Here is an 18,447-nt window from a genome sequence, read left to right on the forward strand (position 1 = left end):
TCCTAAAATAAAGAACAAAGTAGGGGGAAATGCTTTTCAGAAGTGTGGGTATTTCAAAACTGACTGCATTTCATGAGACAGTATAGCCCATGGATAAAGATGCAATAATTGCATTCAACCAATTTTAAATTTGGTCCAGGTTTCAGAGCTACGCTGACACTAAAAAAATCTGATAAGTCAAATTAATGGAAGACAAAACAAACAAATATTTCACTTAAAAATAATCTCTCCGCAATTTGAGTGTGTCTCAATTCCTGAAGTGCTGATCCTTTCCATCCTAAGCAGAATTTGGCAGGTAAGCAGTACTTAAGAATAATCCAGATACTTACATCCTAAGACGACTAACAATTGCATTTGTATAACTTGTCTGCAAAGGGAAAATTTTTAAAGCACATAAGTGATCTGGGAATTTACATCCTCATTGTCAAAAGCAATTTAGAAATTTAGGATGCCCACCCTCACTGATTTTCATCAAGGTGTCCTCCTAAATATCCCTGTCACTATTGCAAATAAGACTTAGGAGCATTAAGTCATTTAGGCACTATATTCTTGGTTTATTTTTTTTTTCCTTAATTATAACAAATAGTACTATTAGATCATGAAAATGTTGGTAATGTAAAACTACTTTGTATATAAAGAACATTAAAATAAATGACTTTTTCATAATAATTTTCCAATGTGGTATCCGCAACTGTAGCAAGTGAACATGCAGATTTTCATAATTAGCCTGTTATTGAATTGTAATATCAAATTTAAAAGCAGGGTGATGGTAACAAAGCTTACAAAAAGTAGAAGAAACTAGTAAGACCAGGATGGTTCAGAGAGCTGGCAGTTTTCACGATTTCTTATTTTTTTAAATGATTTTATGGTTGCAAGAAAGACTCTTAGTAAATAAGAGTAAAATTTCAACTTTAAACAGACACATCTACATTGCAGAATTCCCACTTTTTGCCGTCACAATGCTGCTCCTCTTGCTGGCAACAGCAGTTTGAAGCTTGGCATAGGTAATACAAATGAGATGAAGAAGCTGCAATTCAAAGTTCAGCAACAGAAAGACTCCTACTGATTTCCACATATTATGAAAAGTGGAACATGACAAGCAGCATGTGGGAACAAAAGTGATTTACCATCTATATTGATGTGCATGGCAACCAAACCAAAACACTACTCTCCCAAAAGAGATATGGATTGGATGTGTCCAAAAGAGGAATCCATTGGAAGTATACAGAGCACCCATTCTGTCTACAGAGGGAAATACTAGAGATATTTTACCTACAGTTAACGCACACACTCACATATATTTAACTTCATAGAGACTGCAAAAGGATCAAGGAGAAAAGCATCCTCGCATCGGCCAATTAAATGAATTACGCTTGCATACTAGAGAAAAAATCAAAATTTCCAGATTTAGACTTTCAAAAGGTAAGAATATAGAAGTAAACTTTGTCTTTTGTACTGATACACAGTAATCTAGGATCTAGTTCTAGCTCAGTGCACAGAACCCTGGCCCCAGGGTTTTGCAGTATCAAGTTCATAGCTACCTATTTTAATTACATTTCCATGACATAGTTTAATTTTGTATTAGAATTTTTAAAAGGAAAAATAAAGTCCTTCAAGAAATATATCTGAACACAACTTCTTTCTCTTTAAAATTATTTAAACATCATTCAAAGAGAGGGGAATCTGGCAAAACGACCTGGTTTATCTTGTTTACATGTAGAAGAGTTATTGAGGAAGATAAGTGACCACTTTGAAGATCTGCCTCATTTCTGTTTCAGTTTGCTGAAAGCATGCTTGCTATAGGTTGCTATGTGTTTCCAATCAGAAGTTGTTAAGTACACAAAATAAGGCTGGATTTTATTTGCAGAAGCACATGTTCAAAGGTTAAAATTTATTGCTCCAAAAGCAGTATCTATAAAACAGGGCAATACCTTAGAGATTATTAACCTTCTAGTTATGCCAGGGATTGTTTCAAGTAGTACAATTTTTTTGTAAAACTTACCAGCAATCTATTCAGCTAAATATTTTCAATAAGGCTTAACCCTTTAAACCGTTGCCCACCAAAAGAAAGCTTTTTTTTCCTCTAATAAGCCTGTGTAGTGCTGTTACTTAGATGCTGTATTGTGTATAATTAAAAATAAGAAAGACATAAAAGCGGAGACACATCAACTGCAAGTATTTTGGTCCAACACTGTGAGTCATGAAATACTGGTGCCAATCCTCAGAATAATACTTAATTTATTCCTGGCTTTGAGTATATCATATAACCTATCACTTTTATCACATCTGAAAACTAGAGACACTAAAGCAGAGCTGCTGTGAAGATTGATTGGTTGTTAGCAAAGTGCCTTGAAGAAGAAAAGCATACCTTAGACTACATCACAAGAATATCTAAGCCCTTAATCCTAATTGTGATTAAAAGAACAATCAAGGTATGTCCAATTTTCATAGGAATTCACTAACCTTTAAACCCCATTACCCAGAGAAAATTGTGGTCTATATGGTACAAAAAGATCAAGAAGAGCATAGCAAACAAGACCTTGTACAAAAACCTCGTGCAACTAAGCAAGACATAACTCAAAATCACACTTCTAAACCAAAAAACTTCAAACATGCAGTACCTGCAATTGCTTAGGGGTTATGTAACCACTAACGTACACGAGAGAGCATCTAATATGTGCCACCTTCTACTCAAGGAGTAGATTCAAAAATTTATTTATTCTGGACGTTAACATAAAAATTAAAAAGCATACTGATACTTTAGCACCCTTATTCAGTTTACTGGTGCAGTACAGGCTTACTTCAATCTAAGCTTTTACATCCAGAACATGTGATGAAATGATGTGTCCCTGCAGATGACTTCCACAGCCAGGCACACTTCAGAACAGCACGGGATGTTACTAGTTGGACACAACATTGTGCAAACCCCACTCAGTAAAGGAACAGGCACTATTTTATGACTAAAAGTTTGCCAGCTGTTTTCATACGCAAAGAGTAGAAATAATTCCCTGTGCATTTTGTAACAAGCTCTGTTCTAAGAGGTATCACAATAAATAGAGAGGCTTAATTAAGATACACCCTGAATGTTCCTGGTCTTCTAAGCCACAATAAAATACAGTCACTCTAAGGCAGAACAGACTTTATATAGACAATAACCTCTCTTACGTGAGAGTATGCAAGAAGAGTTAAATTTGTGCAACAAAAATGCCAGGCTACCAGGAATATAAACCATGCGTATGGCAAGAATGGCAAACGGTAAAGGCAATCGATTGCTTTGTTACTTCATGAAACACCACACCAAAGAATGTCTCAAGGACTCAGTAGCGAGCACCCAATAATCCCATCAAGTTATACTCTGGTCAGCATGAATTACAAGTGGGAGCTCTACACTACAGGACTCAAGAAAGAAACCAAATAAATATCAATAGAGGGTTTGCTGTTCATTTTCATGGCTCTGCTAAAAAGAATCTACTTAACCTGGAGTTCACATGCAGACTCTGTAACTCCTGCCATATTAAGTCTGCTTGTGAGTAGTAAAACGTACTCTTATTACTGTCAGCATTGATTTTGTAGCAGATTTTAAACTATTTAGATTTCAGAATATTAAGACCTCCTTTAGCTCCAGACCATTCTTTCCTGGCATATACAACACTGACACAGATCACACATGACATATATTTTTGCTACTTTTAATAAAATGCAGAAGTTAACATCAAGAAGTGAAAGAAAAGTAATTGTTAGCAGCAGTTAGAAAAACATTAGTGGAACAGAGAGAAAGGTAAATACAATCACCATGCTCCCAATAAGTCACTTTTCTTCATTTTTCAAAAGGATTTGTTAACCAAACTTTCAGAGCATGGAGTTAAAAGTGAAACCATTGAGGAAGGCTTCATGGGCAACCGACACTTTTATTTCTACTATTGGTCTCTTATGAAAAAGAAATACATATTAGGGATGAGAAAGACACAGTACAGAGCTGAAACATGTGATATATCCATTTTTCTTTTTCCCCAGAAGAGCTCAGTTCAGCAAGTGGAAATAGTTCAGGTACCATTGCTCATTCAAGCTCTCTAGGCTGTGCCACGTTGTCAATTTGGAGATAGAATTTGGTATGTGCTTGCGTTTCAAGCCCTGAAACTGTGACCTAACTAGGGTGTTACATATTAAACCAGCCCAATTAAAAAGGATAAATAAAATTTTCAGAAGCTCTGTGTTTGTAGAAACTTCAGCGAAACTGAGCGCAGTCTCTTTAGCAGTGCGTTTTTAAGTTTTAAAACCATCTGCGCACCTTCATGACTAGTCAGATTTTCTTCCAACAGAACTGACCTTTCCTCGAGATTTATACAGCTGACTATTAATTTTAGAAGGTGTGGGTATGCGTGCAAAGCCCAGCTTGAACAAAGGGTCAGTAACACCTCAAAAATACTGCATTAAAACTATCAGCAATACATAGTTCGCTACCAAAGTCCTTAGCTAGCCATTCCATTGAAATTCCAAGTGTGCAGTTCTAAAGGTACAGGCAAGAAGCATTCCTAAGCCTGACGTTACTGTAGTGTTATTAGAGTGGTCATCTGGACACACAAACATCTATTCTATCACCTTAGCTAGAACAGGATACACAACGCTCACCTGCTTTTTTTGCCTCAGAAACAAACCCCCAGATAGATTTCATATAATTTTAAAGCTTCAAAGATCGACAGATTTCTTTCTTTTTATCTCCATATAAAAGGAAGAGTAACTTCATGAGTAAGGGTTCCTAATTAAAAGCTATTACCTTTAATATAAGTTATTGTTGTACAGGCCAGTTTTAATCTACCAGTAGTCCCTGAAATCGCAGTTGTTATGGCTGTCATTAAAACATTTAATTGCATGTTTGTGATTATATTACTACTACTCAGTTTGGAAATGTTCTTTAGAACAGCACATATACCATAGTATACTACCTACATTGCTTGTACAAACAAAACTTTAATAGTTATCACCATGCTTGTTATTATTGCTAGATTCTCATCAACCACTTATTAGAAAACTAGAAAATTTTCTTCCCCGAACATCTCAGAATACATTTCATTTTACACACATACAACCACACTTCAACAAACACTGATGCAACTCCTGTGGACACTGTCTTAGATAAATTATACATAGCATTTTAACAGGTGGAGGGGAAAAAAAAACGGAAAATTGTAACCCTGGCGTTCAGTTAGAATCAAAGAATCATGGAATCGTTGCAGTTGGAAGAGACCCTCAGGATCATCAAGTCCAACCATAACCTAACCTAACTCTAGCATTAAACCATGTCCCTAAGAACCTCGTCTAAACGCCAGTTATTCTGGCAATCATTCTCTCTGAAGTACGCCAAGAGCACTCTTGCTGCCAACACCACACAGATCTTTCCTCTTCTGTCTTTATCACTGACTGCAGAAAATTGTATAAATACAAACCTCCCCATGGATGAGACTTCTGGATGTCTAGCCCTCTACTCAGAACTGTTTTTGTGTTCCCATCACCCTAGAAAGTCAGAGGGCCCATGGTAACATGACAGTTCCACAAGCACTTTACACAGGACAAGTCCTTCCTCTACTAGCAGCAACTCATTGACACCTCCTCAGTGCAATTAGGGACAGGGCAAGGGCATTTCAGGGATTTCTTTTTCCTGAAAGCAATAACCACTGGAAGTATTCCTGGAACTACAGTGTAAATTACTGCTGTATGCTGCAGATGCAATGGTTCTGTGGCTCTGCAACTACCAGCATGCTGGACCTGGGCATGAAGGACACGTGCGTGGCTAAGAAATGACTCTTGGGAAGGCAGACTCAGATTAACAGCTCTCCAAAAACATCAACACTAAAGTTTTGTTAGCCTCAAAGTACTAGACTACATACAAAGGTATGGTTCCTTTTTAATAACGTCCATGTGGATCTGTTATGTGAAATGGGAGGCATAAGAGTCAGAGTGCAGAAGATCATCTGAATATTGCCATTTTAGTTATCTTATTCTCACTTTGGTGTTAAGAATCTGCAGTCCTACTCGGCAATCTTATCCTGCTATGTAAATCTTTTTAAACAAAATGCCTTATTCAAAGCTTACTATTGTTAGTTGATATCAAATCAGTGTAGCAATCCACCATCAGTGTATCTTGATCTAATTATGTTCTGGAAAGAATTGAAATAGATCTAAAGAAAATTCAGATAATGGAACATGCAAAACAAGAAAGGGAAAGGAGAAGCATAAACAAAAGATAAAAGAAGAACAGAGAATAAAGGATAAAGCTCTGAGATACAAAAAATAGGATTAGGTGATAGTGAAATTGTGGGGGGTATGCACAGAGGCATCTCATAAAGAGGAAAACCGGAGATTAAAAATGTTACCATCATCTAATGCATTGTATGAAATTAAATGTCATTCAATGAGATGTGAAAATAGCGTGCTTAGGAGCAGAAGTCAAACAGCATGTCTGATCTGAAATCTATGAGTGACCAACGTTCATGTGTCATGTCAATGGATTTCAGATACAGTCAATGGAGATAAAACTTCACCCTCCTACGGATCTGCCTATGACTGACAGCTCTGCATGACATTTCACAATACCTTGGAGTTTAACTGCTGGCATAATGATCACAAACAGGCCAAAGATACTTCCAGTATAAGAAACAGATCTTGTTTAATTTGGGGTATGCTCAGTGGAGTTCCTTGTTGTTTTTAGTACATATCAGTACTAAAAATTCTATGGGCTCTCGAAAATCGTATTACAATTCCTTTTCTTTCAAGACAAAGAGAACAAGAGTCTGTTCCATTTTTTAATGTCTATTTTTATAAGGGTACACCAATTACAGAAAGCCTTACTTTTTCCATGTCCTACCCCATGATGCAACTTTCCTTAACATTCTCAGGACCCCAAGGATCAAGAAGTCTGTAAATATAGCAAAATGAATTAAAAGATTTTGCTACGCTGTTCAGTAAAAGTTATTCCATAAATAAATAAAATAAATTTAAAAAAAAACACAGAAGAGGAATATTTTTCCTGTGTTTAAGTACACATTTAGAAGCTTTTAGTGCCGGAATTAGAAGGGATGTGTGAATACAAGTAGTGTCAAAATACAAAGCATACTGAATGAAAAACCACACCTTTGTAAAGGGAAACAACTCATTGTAATTTGCACCTCTTTTGCAAGCATATCCCTTGACAAATAGCTCAGTGCAAAGAAATCCTCCAAGATAAAAATATATCAAATTCACCATACAAATTGTAGCATACAAATCGTAGCATACAAATCGTAATCATATAGAGGCAATGCTCAAATCATAAGCAATAGGTTAGTTCTCCCATGTTAATATTAAGATCTTAATAACAACATATAAACCTACCTTCAGAATAATTTTTCTCACTGGGAACACTTACATTGCCCTATAGAGCACACGTGTCAGGCGCTTTACAGAAAAGCACCAAGGCAGTTCTGATCCACCACCTTGATAACCCAGATGTTTCTCCCTGCTGACTGCACTCACCTAAGCTGCCACCACAGAAAACAGCCACCCTGCAGCAGTTTCAGAGGAAAGAACCCAGCCTTGCAGGCAGATAAAAGCTGTCTTCAGCTGGAAACAGAAACCAACAATATTGCTGGGCCTAATCAAAGACTTTTTTCACTACTTTTTACAGTCATTTTCTTTGGACTTCTGGCACCATCTTTGTTAGGAAGATTTATTGTCTGCTTTTTAAAATGTATCAGTTTGCAATGACTGGCAGATGAAGGGATCTCTTTAAATCACTTTGTATTGGGAGGGTGTGAACATGTGCATTACAGTTACAGCCTGAATTTCTCCTCTGCTGGTAAACCACTTACAAACATCAATAATGATGGGAAAATTTTTGCAACAGTTATATTCAAGACATGCTGTTTACAAGGTGTTCTGTATTCTGAAGTTATTGCCTTACAATTATTCAAACTGTTTTTCTTAATTTAAGAAGTAAAAATGATTTTTTTTTAAGTATCTGAGAAATTAAGAGCCTAACAGATTTACTTGTTGATTGATACCACATCACAAAAGTTTCAGGCAAGAATCATTTGAACACCAAAAATTGCTACTATAGTTACCACTGTCTTTTCTTAAAAACCGGTTTATTTACCAAGTGACAAATGCAAGCAACTGTTGCATCATCTTACAGTACTGGAATTGCTGCTGGATATCAGGGAAGGATAATAGGATAGATAAAAGTTCCGTAAAAGAGAAAGCACCAGAAGTAGCAGAAAGGTGGGGTTGGTCAGCCCTTCATTTGAATGCAAATGTAATTATGAGGCAGGCAGTTAGGCTGACGTCAGACAAGATCTTGGTAAACCATTACCACCAGCACCTGGTAGCACAGTTGATAATAAAGGAGGATGAAGTAGAAGATTCCAAGCAGAGCAGCAATATTAGAGAAAACCAAACACAGTTATTTTTAAGCAGTGGAAGAAAATACGGAAGAACAAGATGTTGTGACAACATATTAATAATCTGTGACAATCATGTACGTGAGCTCTCTCTTGGATAAAGAGAACAGCATGTATCCAGGATCTGCAAGAGGGAACAACCACCTGCCAGCGCAAAACTTTGTGTCTACGCCACCCTACTCCGATTACATGGGATATCACCATGTGCCAACTCTGGACACCCATGGCCAGCCCGCGGGAACCTGGGGATCTCACTACGGCCCACAGCGGGAGGACTGGAACGCCTACGGCCCAGGACCTTCCAGCACGGTTGCTGCTGCCCAGCTCAATGGCTCGTCTCCTGGACAGGTCTCCTACAGTTCTGCTGATTACAGCTCCCTCCATCCTGCCACACCTGGGGGGTTACCGCCTGTAGAAACAATTAATGCCCAGCAAATCTCTCCCAACAGCCAAAGGCACAGCTCTTATGAATGGATGAGGAAAACTGTGCAAGCGAACACTACTGGTAAGTGTATATTCAACTTCCAGCCTGAGAAAGCATCTTCTGCTATCACTGATCTTATAAATAATTAACTTTACCTGAAGCACACAGGTTGGTGTGTCATTTGTGACATTTATTTAACCTTTTGCTATTTAATGCAGTTTTAACTAAATTTGCACTAGTTTCACTTTCATCCCACAAAGGCTTTATATGGTTACTCTAGTGGAAAAGCTGTTGTGTTCAGATATGGCTGCATCTCACTCAAGTCCAGAAAACTTTATTCTAATATTCTGCAAAGCATTTTGGATTAAAAACATGACACTCTTGAGAATGTTATGGAACACTGAGCACAGCAACATTTAACAGTTACAGGCAAAAATTTCGTGCCACAAGGGAAATGTGAGTATAAAATCAGGTTGATCTTCTTAAATCTTTACAGACTTTTCAATAATTTTAAAGAAAATTATGTCCTCTGATCCAACTGTAGTGATTATGCAAATTTTTCCTGTTGCTCCTGTGCCTTTAATTTTTCTACCTAGATTTATTAGGTGAGAAGAAATATTCCTAGGGAAGTAATCTAGCTCAAATGATCAGCATAGGCTATTTTGTTGGCAAGCCACATATCTCATCAATTAAGCTTCTTTTCATTTAGTTTCAAATCCATTTTACAATATTTCTCTCACGTACCAGAATTCTTCAGCTTGCCACAATTACACAATTTTAAAAAAATCACTCATTGATGTGCCTGTTTTTGTCACAATCTACATGCCAGATGAACTTCTCAATGTATATTCCCAAAGTGTAAATTGGGTGTAGCAAGGTTTGCTAAATCTATTGTTAAGGTTAAAAGTAGTAAGTGTGTGTTAGAGAGCATCAAAGAAAATACTCTAATGAAAGAAGAGCAATTACAATTGGAGCAATCAGAAGACAGAAAATCAGCACTGCCGCTTGAGACACAATCTTCCTTCAAGTGGTTATTACTCAAGAGCAAAATTAGTCTGGTAATTGTTTCTTAGTTATAAAGCAGATAAACACTGTTTTCCCATTGTTACTAAATATAAAATGCTGAGTGAACATTAAGATATCACAATGCCATCCTTCCACTTGGAGCCTCTACAAAGGTCTTCAAAGCCAGGCAGATTTATAGTCTGTTTTTCCCCCCTATGTATACTCATGTAAATCAGCAGTAACTTCATTAACATCATTGGAGATTTCCAGGTGTAGAAGTGATGCAAGACTTGCGTATAGACCAAATTCAACTGACACTACTGAATGTCAATGAGGCAACTGTGCCTCTGTCATGTTGTCACCGGATTTTAAATGTGTGAGCATTCTTAGAGAATAAAACAAACTAAAAAATCTAAATCCTAGTTTTACACTTACTGCACAGACATGCAAGACTCTGAAAGGTTTCTCACACCCTTGCTCAACTTCACAAAATATATATGCAATTCAGAAAAGTAGTGATGCGCTTAAATTCATCTCTAGTCTGAACTTGCTCCGTGCACTTGCACAAAATTTACACACACTCCAAAATACTTTATGAACAATACTGGACAGGCGAATCAGGGCCTGTCGACAGATACATGTCCTGAGGCTGCACATTCCTTGAGCCCAATCCTTTGAAGTGTTAAAAACAGCTCAGGACTTCGAGACATCAACACAGCTTAAAAAAGGGGTTTAGGAGAGTAAAGGAAGAATGTGGTATTTTGCAAAAGAAGAAAAGTACCGAATAGATTTGACTTTTCATTGGTGATTTTAAAATAATGTTAACTGTAAAAACTTGAAAAACTTTATACTGACACAAAAAAGTTGGGAAAAAAGAAAGGAAACTCAAGCAATTAATGACAAGGCTAAAAGTATGCATGTAACAGCTACATATTATCAATGCTTTCTCTGGAAGATAATTTAAGCAAACTTACTTGATGCCATTACAACCACTCTCTGAAATAGACTTGCTTTCTGTTTTTCCTTATTGACATAATATTAATTCACACTATCAAAATAGCTACTGGCTCCTCTTCTTCCATATTATCACTACTTAGTAACATTCATTGCTCTAAAATTTCAGAATCACACCCTTAAACTTTACAAATACGCTTATATGCATAAATATGCATACGTCCTTAACCTTACTAGTGGCGTGTACTCATGTCAACATATGTGAGCAGCATAGAATAAGAGAAATCAAAACACATGTACTTAAATGAGGGAACCTACTGAAGTACTGTACTAAAGATAATGCGAATTATTTTTGAGAAGAGGATGTTCACGAGATTTTTTTCCCCCCTCTATTTAGACTCTATTAAATACACTGCATTATAATGAAATATTTCTATTGAACATTTTATACAAAAAATTAAATTGCAGGATAAGTGAAATAAAAATTTACCTGACCAAGTAAATTCTCAGGATGAAACACCATCAAAGACAGAAGTACTATGCCCTTTCAACAGATAAAATTTGATTTGACATTATATATATCCTCTTACTAAAATACAGTAACTGTATAGTCAGAACCAAGCCTTTTGTATTTCAAATACAGAGACATTACAAACATATCAGACAATGAGAAATTTTCAAAAGCAAACATGGAAAGTGGGCTTGGTAGAGACATCTTCCCAGACAGGCTAACAAAATTAGAAAAAGAACATCTCCAGAGTCCCTTATAGTCTGATCCTGTTTTCACTAAAACTCCATGACAAAATGCCCTATCAGCTTCAGTTATGTGAGAGCAGAACTTTAGACCTATTCATTTTGAAAACCTGTGTTAATCAACAGTGTAAAATGTGTATTTTCTGAGAACGAGTAAGCCTTAAAGGCATGAAACTTACTGAAAAGAAGGTATCTAAACCAGGGACTAGAAAAAAGATCTTTTAAAGCTTTATATGAAACTTCATCTGAGAGTCACTCTTCTCAGAATGAGAATAGACTTTAAGAGGACTAAACAAAGTACAACATTATTTTTATATTTTGCAAGATCAGCCTCAGCTTTTTTTTTTAACTATAGTCACACCATTTTATGTCTTTGTTTAAACAAGTATTGATGTACAAGTAATTCAGATTACATCACAGCAGAAACACAGCCAGAAAGCAAAACAGAAAAGCAGGAAAAAAGGCGAGGCCTCTGCTCTAATGCTAATTTATTTTGCTTTGTAAACTAGTTGTGACATCTATTTTCCACTGGGCTACATTGTCTGAGGTTTTGAGGCCTATCTGTCATATTGAGGCAACAGACCCTTTTAACACTTCACTTCGCTTTGATATGCAGTCTCGTCTCTTCCTTCTCTCTCTTTTCTTCAGGAGTTATATTGCCGGAAAGGGTGATGATTTTCACAGCAAATAAAGAGGCCTTCTCCTGGTTTTATTGTCTTCAGAAGAAATGCTCGGTGAATTTTATGACCAAGGGGAATGGGGAAAACTATTCCTTTTCTCCACCCCCTCAAATCATGGTTATATTTGCTGATTATAGTGAAGCCGGAATAACCCTGTTGAATTTTAACTTGTTTTCAAAGATTACCTCCTAAGCCTTTAGTTTACAAGGAACCTGAATATCTATACTATTGTTAACATTATAACTATCATTAGAGCAAATATTTCAAAGCCAACAATTTGTACCCTGAAAAAAGTAAACTTAGTTTGATGCTTATTTTAGTCCTGCAAATTTAGTCAGGAAAACCTTGTACACTAGAAGTCAAAGTGTCATAGGATTTGGGAAAACATCCTTAATTTTGCATATTTCAAAATGTCTTCAGCTATGTCTACCTCCAGCCTTCAGATAAAAATATCACAGTCTATCCTCAGCGTTGATCCAAAATTAGAGAGAACTGAGGGAAAAAAATATTCCTTCATCTATTTCTGTCCTTTTTTCCTCCGCTAAGATGAAAGAGTCTGACATTTGTTTAGGGCTTGTAAATTCCAAACCAATTGGCTTGTGTTTCTGAATGTGAAAGGGGTTCTTGATAAGATCTCCTTGTCGCTCCTTTGTGTGGCGTGTGCTTCATCTTAACACCTCAATGGATTTTAGTGAACCACTTTAAAGGAGTCTTTGTCCTACAGTTTGTCCCAGAAAACTCACATCAAAAAAAACCTGGGAAGATCAGAAGAAAAAGGAAAACTATCTAGTTGGCTCTTGAAAGTGCAAAGGAGAACAAATAAGTTGAAAAGTGATCTCTCTGTATTATTACATGAAGTATTGTTTTTAAGAAGTCCATGAAATGATAGATATCTTCTAAACATCAAGTAATGCTTCCTTAACAGTATTCATCCAATATATCTAGGAGTACTACTTTTATACGTTAGAGAGAAGATAATACCTAAAATCCTTTTACATGTATTTTATTGCCTCGTCTTACAAATTGCCAAGTGTGTTCAACTTGAAAGGGAAACTCAGCACACAGAGTACTCCCAGTGATAGCTCTACAGGCACTGAGCATCTTAAAAGACTGGCCCTTTTCGAAAAAATAAATTCAAGTTATAACTGAACTTAAAAGCATGTCCTATGGCCACACAAGAAACTGAAAGCATTCCTAGTTGGATATTTCTTTGTGTTAGAGAGGTGATCTTTAAAAACCCAAATAAAGAATTAGGACACAGTACAACTAAAGAAATTGTGACTGAACTTCAGTCTTGAAACCCTGTGTATTTATGCCCACATATACAAAGAAGTCACTTCAATGAGCGCTGAAATGAAACCCCTTTGAGTTCAAATATAGCCAGCTCAAATTATGTACTGCTATGGATTATTTAAGATGCTTCAGGGTGTTTTTCACAGAGTGTCACATTTAAATGTGTGTTTACAGAGAGAGTAAGATAAAGAGGGAAAGACAGTTATGATAACCAATACTCACTCTGCACCTCGTATTCCTTTGCTGTAACACAAAAAACAATCCCACGCAAGTACTCTGTAGTTTAACGAATGTCTGTAAAACGTTTGAGATGTTTGAAAGATGCTATAGAAAATAAAATCCAACATACTAATAACATTTCTTTCTTAAACAGGTAAAACAAGAACAAAAGAAAAGTACCGAGTTGTTTACACAGATCATCAGAGACTAGAATTAGAGAAGGAATTTCACTGCAACAGATATATTACAATAAGGAGAAAGTCAGAACTTGCAGCAAACCTGGGACTATCTGAAAGACAGGTACACAGAGACTATCCATCATTCGTACGCACCCATTCACCAGACACTGTTACTGCCCGAGGACATGAGCAGCATTCACGTTCTGTACCCAAAAGTAGTGCGAAGGCAACCATGAAAAAGTTTGTGAGTATATTTGACACACAGAGAATACACTATGCAAATACAAATTAATAAATAGGCTAATTTTACAGAAGCCTCCACTTACGGGTAACTAAACATTAGGAATTCATTTGCACCAGAAAAAGTACTTATTCTTACATGTATAACAGCTTGCTAGACAGCTAGAATTTCAACAGTTCAGCTTAACATTATCTCAGCTATGTTCTCAGTAGTTACGAGATTTTCTTCTTGCAACCACACAAAACGGTGGCCAAAAAAAGTCCAGAGCATTGGATACATTTCAGCTGTAAGCCACGAAAATAAAAACTCAGCTTTCAAAGAACGATTGAGTGCGATATCTATGTATTTTTTATTACAAATTTATTGCCACTGTTTCCACAGTCAGTTAGATTTCAGCACATTTTAAGGAGTTTTTCCAGCCTCTGATTTTCAAGTCAGGATTTATTTTTGCTATTATGTTCACAGGTACCTCACCTATCGTAGTAGTTCACACCCACTTTATAAAGGATGCTTTAGGCTATAAAATTTGGTGCCAAATTTTTATGCCTGTTATACACCTATTTATAGCCAAGATTATCCATTCAGGAAATGTTCAAGTGCATACTTACATCCATTGCTTCTTTGGAAAGCAGCTCTGCATTCATTCACATCAAGTACATATTGAAGCCCTGTCCTGAATAGCCTCCCAAGCAGGGTCCCAGGTATCTTAGCTGTGTTCATACAAAGACTAGAGGAATTCAGAATAAGAATCTCCTAAAAATCCCTGTGTTGGAGAGCACACTAACAAAGCACAGCTCTACAGTCTGCAAATACAATACCTATTGAATCAAACCCTCCTTATACAACAGAATTTCAATGGTTCTGCTACAGCTGAAGGATAAGGGAAGATTTGGCAATACTGAATAAGCCATCTCATGCCTTGGCAACCAGATGTATTGCCCCTACAGAAATTTAAACAAGAGATCTTTCTTTTTAGAATTTTACAAACTTTGGTTCTTTCTGCATACAAATATTCTCCTCTTTCAGTGGCCTCCTCTGCTTCTGCATTCAGTCTGTGCAAGAACACGGAATAGAGAGGGACCAATTGAGGCTGGAAGTGCAAGGAAACATGGATAAGCAATGGTATTTTAGGATCAAACACTGGATGAAATGATGTTCAATCTCAGACCTAAATAGTAAATAGATTCCACTCTGCAGACTCTAAGTGGCCCCAGAAAGTAACTACAAGACACAACTAGCATTGAAGGACTAAAGTCTGTTATACAGTAGGATGTAGTTCCATCAGAAACTTTCAGAGAACTGCAATTATAAAAGATTCAAAACCTCTGCTTTAATATTATGCAAGATGGCTGATTCAGAACATAGACAAGTCTGGTGTAACCAGTGATACCACATAAACCCAGTAGTTTCCTTTACATAGCTGTTGCTCTTAAACCCGTCCAATTTTTGACTGGTAGATTTCCTCCAAGTATAATGTAGACAAAATACATAAACTATCTGCATTTCTACAGGACTCACGACAAAGCTAAATGCTTCTTACTGTCACTACCAGTAAGGTAATAAAAAAATAACCACTTCTAAAGGAATAAAGAGGTTTTAACTACAAATCAATGGCATAACTTTCTATACAATATTGTATTCAACACATCTTAAAGGATATAACAGAAACTGTAAAGTGAGAACACAGAAAATTAATTATACGGAAAACACAAATGTGGTTTTCTACTCGTTCATGCTTTCACACAAGGAAAGAAAATATAGATCCTTAATCTAAAAGAAGATTTCCAACAGATAGGAGTATTTTTTCATATGCATAATTACCCTGGGAAATTGTCATTAAGTAGTACTGATGTATCTATTTTTGCACAACACGGTACATATATATGCATTTTACATGTATAACTACATAGCCCAGTAACAAAAAAAATTCAAAATTTTAAAAACATAAGAATATACATACACACACAAACCAGCCACAATATATATGAAGAAAAAGGACTCTTGCTACTAGCATTTGAATTAATCTGTAACACAGATGAAGAAATAATCTTCAAAATTATTCCATAAAAACACACAGCACTGTCAAAGCTTAGATGATGAACTAGGTGGACCCTGAGTCTAAATAACTAAGCTCACTCTTATGTTCCTAAATGTAACACAATAAGTTCACTTTTCACCAGACCTAATAAAAAGTAACTTTCTATTGATTATGATACAGCAAATGAATACAGAGTAACCTAAAAAAATTTCAGTGTATAAATCCAGTGGGGTTTGTTTGGGTTTTGGGTTTGGTTTTTTTTTGGTTTAGGGTTTATGTTTTTTTCTGTGTGGTGGAGGGTTTTTGTTGGTTTTGTTTGGTTTTTTTTCAACATATCTATATTTTCATTGCTACTATTACTGCAAAAAGTTGAGCGCTACTTTGAATTAATCAGATATAATTTATAACATCACAGGTGAAAATTTGGTTCCAGAATCGCCGAGCCAAAGAAAGAAAACTGATCAAGAAGAAAATATCTCAGTTTGATGGCAGTGGGGGCTCGGTTCAGAGTGACTCTGGTTCACTCAGTCCAAATGAAATATCTAGTTCTCTGTTCCCACCACCACACGGAATAAATGGATTACAGCCTAATGACATTCATCAAGTTATAGTTTCAGAATGAACAGAGGAAAGAAAAAAGGAGGAAAAAAGAAAAAGCAAGAATGGATTTCCCCATCGCGGACACCCCCTTGAAAACTCAACTTTGCAAAGGACCACTTCCATTTAACTGTCTTCAAAGTGCTGGTTTCTAAGTACAGGACCTGGAACTATTATGAAAATATTTTAATTATTGGAGACACCTCAAGGAACTTGCACTACTAAGATTCGTCACTCAAAATCTTTGAGTCGGAGGTAATTTGCTTCAGACACTGACACAAAGAATGATACAACTGAGGATTCAAGTAAATGTAGTTCTAGTCTGATCACATACATACACACAAAAAACTGTCCGTGAACTGATTATAAAATAGAGTACTATTGCATAAAATATAAGATGCTGGGTGTCTTTGGTTTGTTACATTTTATATAATTAAGAGTAAACCATAGATGTTAATGAATACTCACACTTAAGCATACTGAAAAGAATGCTACTTTTTGAAAACAAGAAAAACATTTAAACCACTTTTAAACTCTCAAGAAACAACTATGTTGCTCTACCAACACATTGCATTTAATTAAATTTAATTAAAAACAAATCATCTTTGCCTAATCTAATTGCATTCAAGCATGCCAGTCTCCTAAACAATAGTTACCCGCCAAGATTTCTTCAACTGTAAGAAATGCAGCAATTTGTCATGAACATTAGTAAATGCTTTGGGTTAGAAGGGGCCTTAAAGATCATCTAGAATGACAAACATGTTTGCAAGATGTAAACATTACTCCAGTCTTCAATGAATGCACACATTATTGCTCAAAAATATGAGCACAAATATAATAGAAACAGAACTGTAACTACCAACAAACCATCAAAAGATAAATATTATAGTTTGTTTAATGTCTCTAAACCTTCAAGTCAAATAGTAGTAGGCTTGGGTCACTGATTTTATACACGATACTTATTTCAGGCTAAAGGTAAGAAATATCTGAAAGTAGCCGACACTGTATTTTTAAGCTGTTATCAAGCAGCTTAGCATTCACAAAGTCACAGCAAGCACGCAACAAAAGAAGCTTTCACTCCATGTGCACTCCTGAAAAAGCATAAATTAAGGATAAACATGCTCACAGTGTGATTAGCTTTTACTATCAGTCCACGATGGCAGGTGAGAAGGTAGCAATGGTATCTAGAAGACAACTGATGAAGCTGGAAAAAGTAGAAAGAAAATCCAAAGCACTAAAACAACAACAACAAAACCCCAATCCCAAACCTTTCAGTAGCAGTATCTGTAGGAATTTCATAATATGAGCTTTTGGTAGCATAGAAGTGATCTACTGGAAAAAAATATTGAAAAGGTCATCCGGAGTAAAGATAATAAAAAGGGAAAACAGAAGAAAACGAACAGAAAACACAGTTATCTGGAATATGAAAAGTAATGCATCACTCCCCATTTCAACAATGTCAAACTCTTGGTCTCAGAAACAGAAGATCAAATTCTACTTTTCTTAAGGTTACTGAACATTGACAATGCACAGAGCAACATAGGCAGAACTTGTCAAAGCACTCATTGTCTGGACTCAGTAAATTAGATCACTTAATTTGAAGATGTGACTCACTGTTTCCCAATTATTTAA

The 18,447-nt window shown here is 36.2% G+C and overlaps 1 protein-coding gene across 1 annotated transcript; it reads left to right on the plus strand.

Annotated features, from left to right (window-relative positions):
• The first annotated feature begins 8,507 nt into the window (after positions 1 to 8,507).
• Positions 8,508 to 16,840, plus strand: LOC135993584 (homeobox protein CDX-4-like). The gene is made up of 3 exons (XM_065643534.1): positions 8,508 to 8,937; positions 13,915 to 14,060; positions 16,634 to 16,840. Exons 1-3 carry the CDS (start codon positions 8,508 to 8,510, stop codon positions 16,838 to 16,840), a joined length of 783 nt encoding a protein of 260 aa, XP_065499606.1.
• The last annotated feature ends 1,607 nt before the right edge of the window (positions 16,841 to 18,447 follow it).

This window comes from Caloenas nicobarica, chromosome 12, assembly GCF_036013445.1.
Source record: "Caloenas nicobarica isolate bCalNic1 chromosome 12, bCalNic1.hap1, whole genome shotgun sequence".
Lineage (NCBI taxonomy): Eukaryota > Metazoa > Chordata > Aves > Columbiformes > Columbidae > Caloenas > Caloenas nicobarica.

What these genes read in the sequence shown, in the direction of transcription:
- LOC135993584 (XM_065643534.1), top strand. Translation starts at nt 8,508, where the DNA reads ATGTACGTGAGCTCTCTCTTGGATAAAGAGAACAGCATGTATCCAGGA. An exon ending in TGTGCAAGCGAACACTACTG is followed by an intron (nt 8,938 to 13,914) that starts GTAAGTGTATAT and finishes TTTCTTAAACAG; the next exon opens with GTAAAACAAGAACAAAAGAA. An exon ending in TGGGACTATCTGAAAGACAG is followed by an intron (nt 14,061 to 16,633) that starts GTACACAGAGAC and finishes ATAACATCACAG; the next exon opens with GTGAAAATTTGGTTCCAGAA.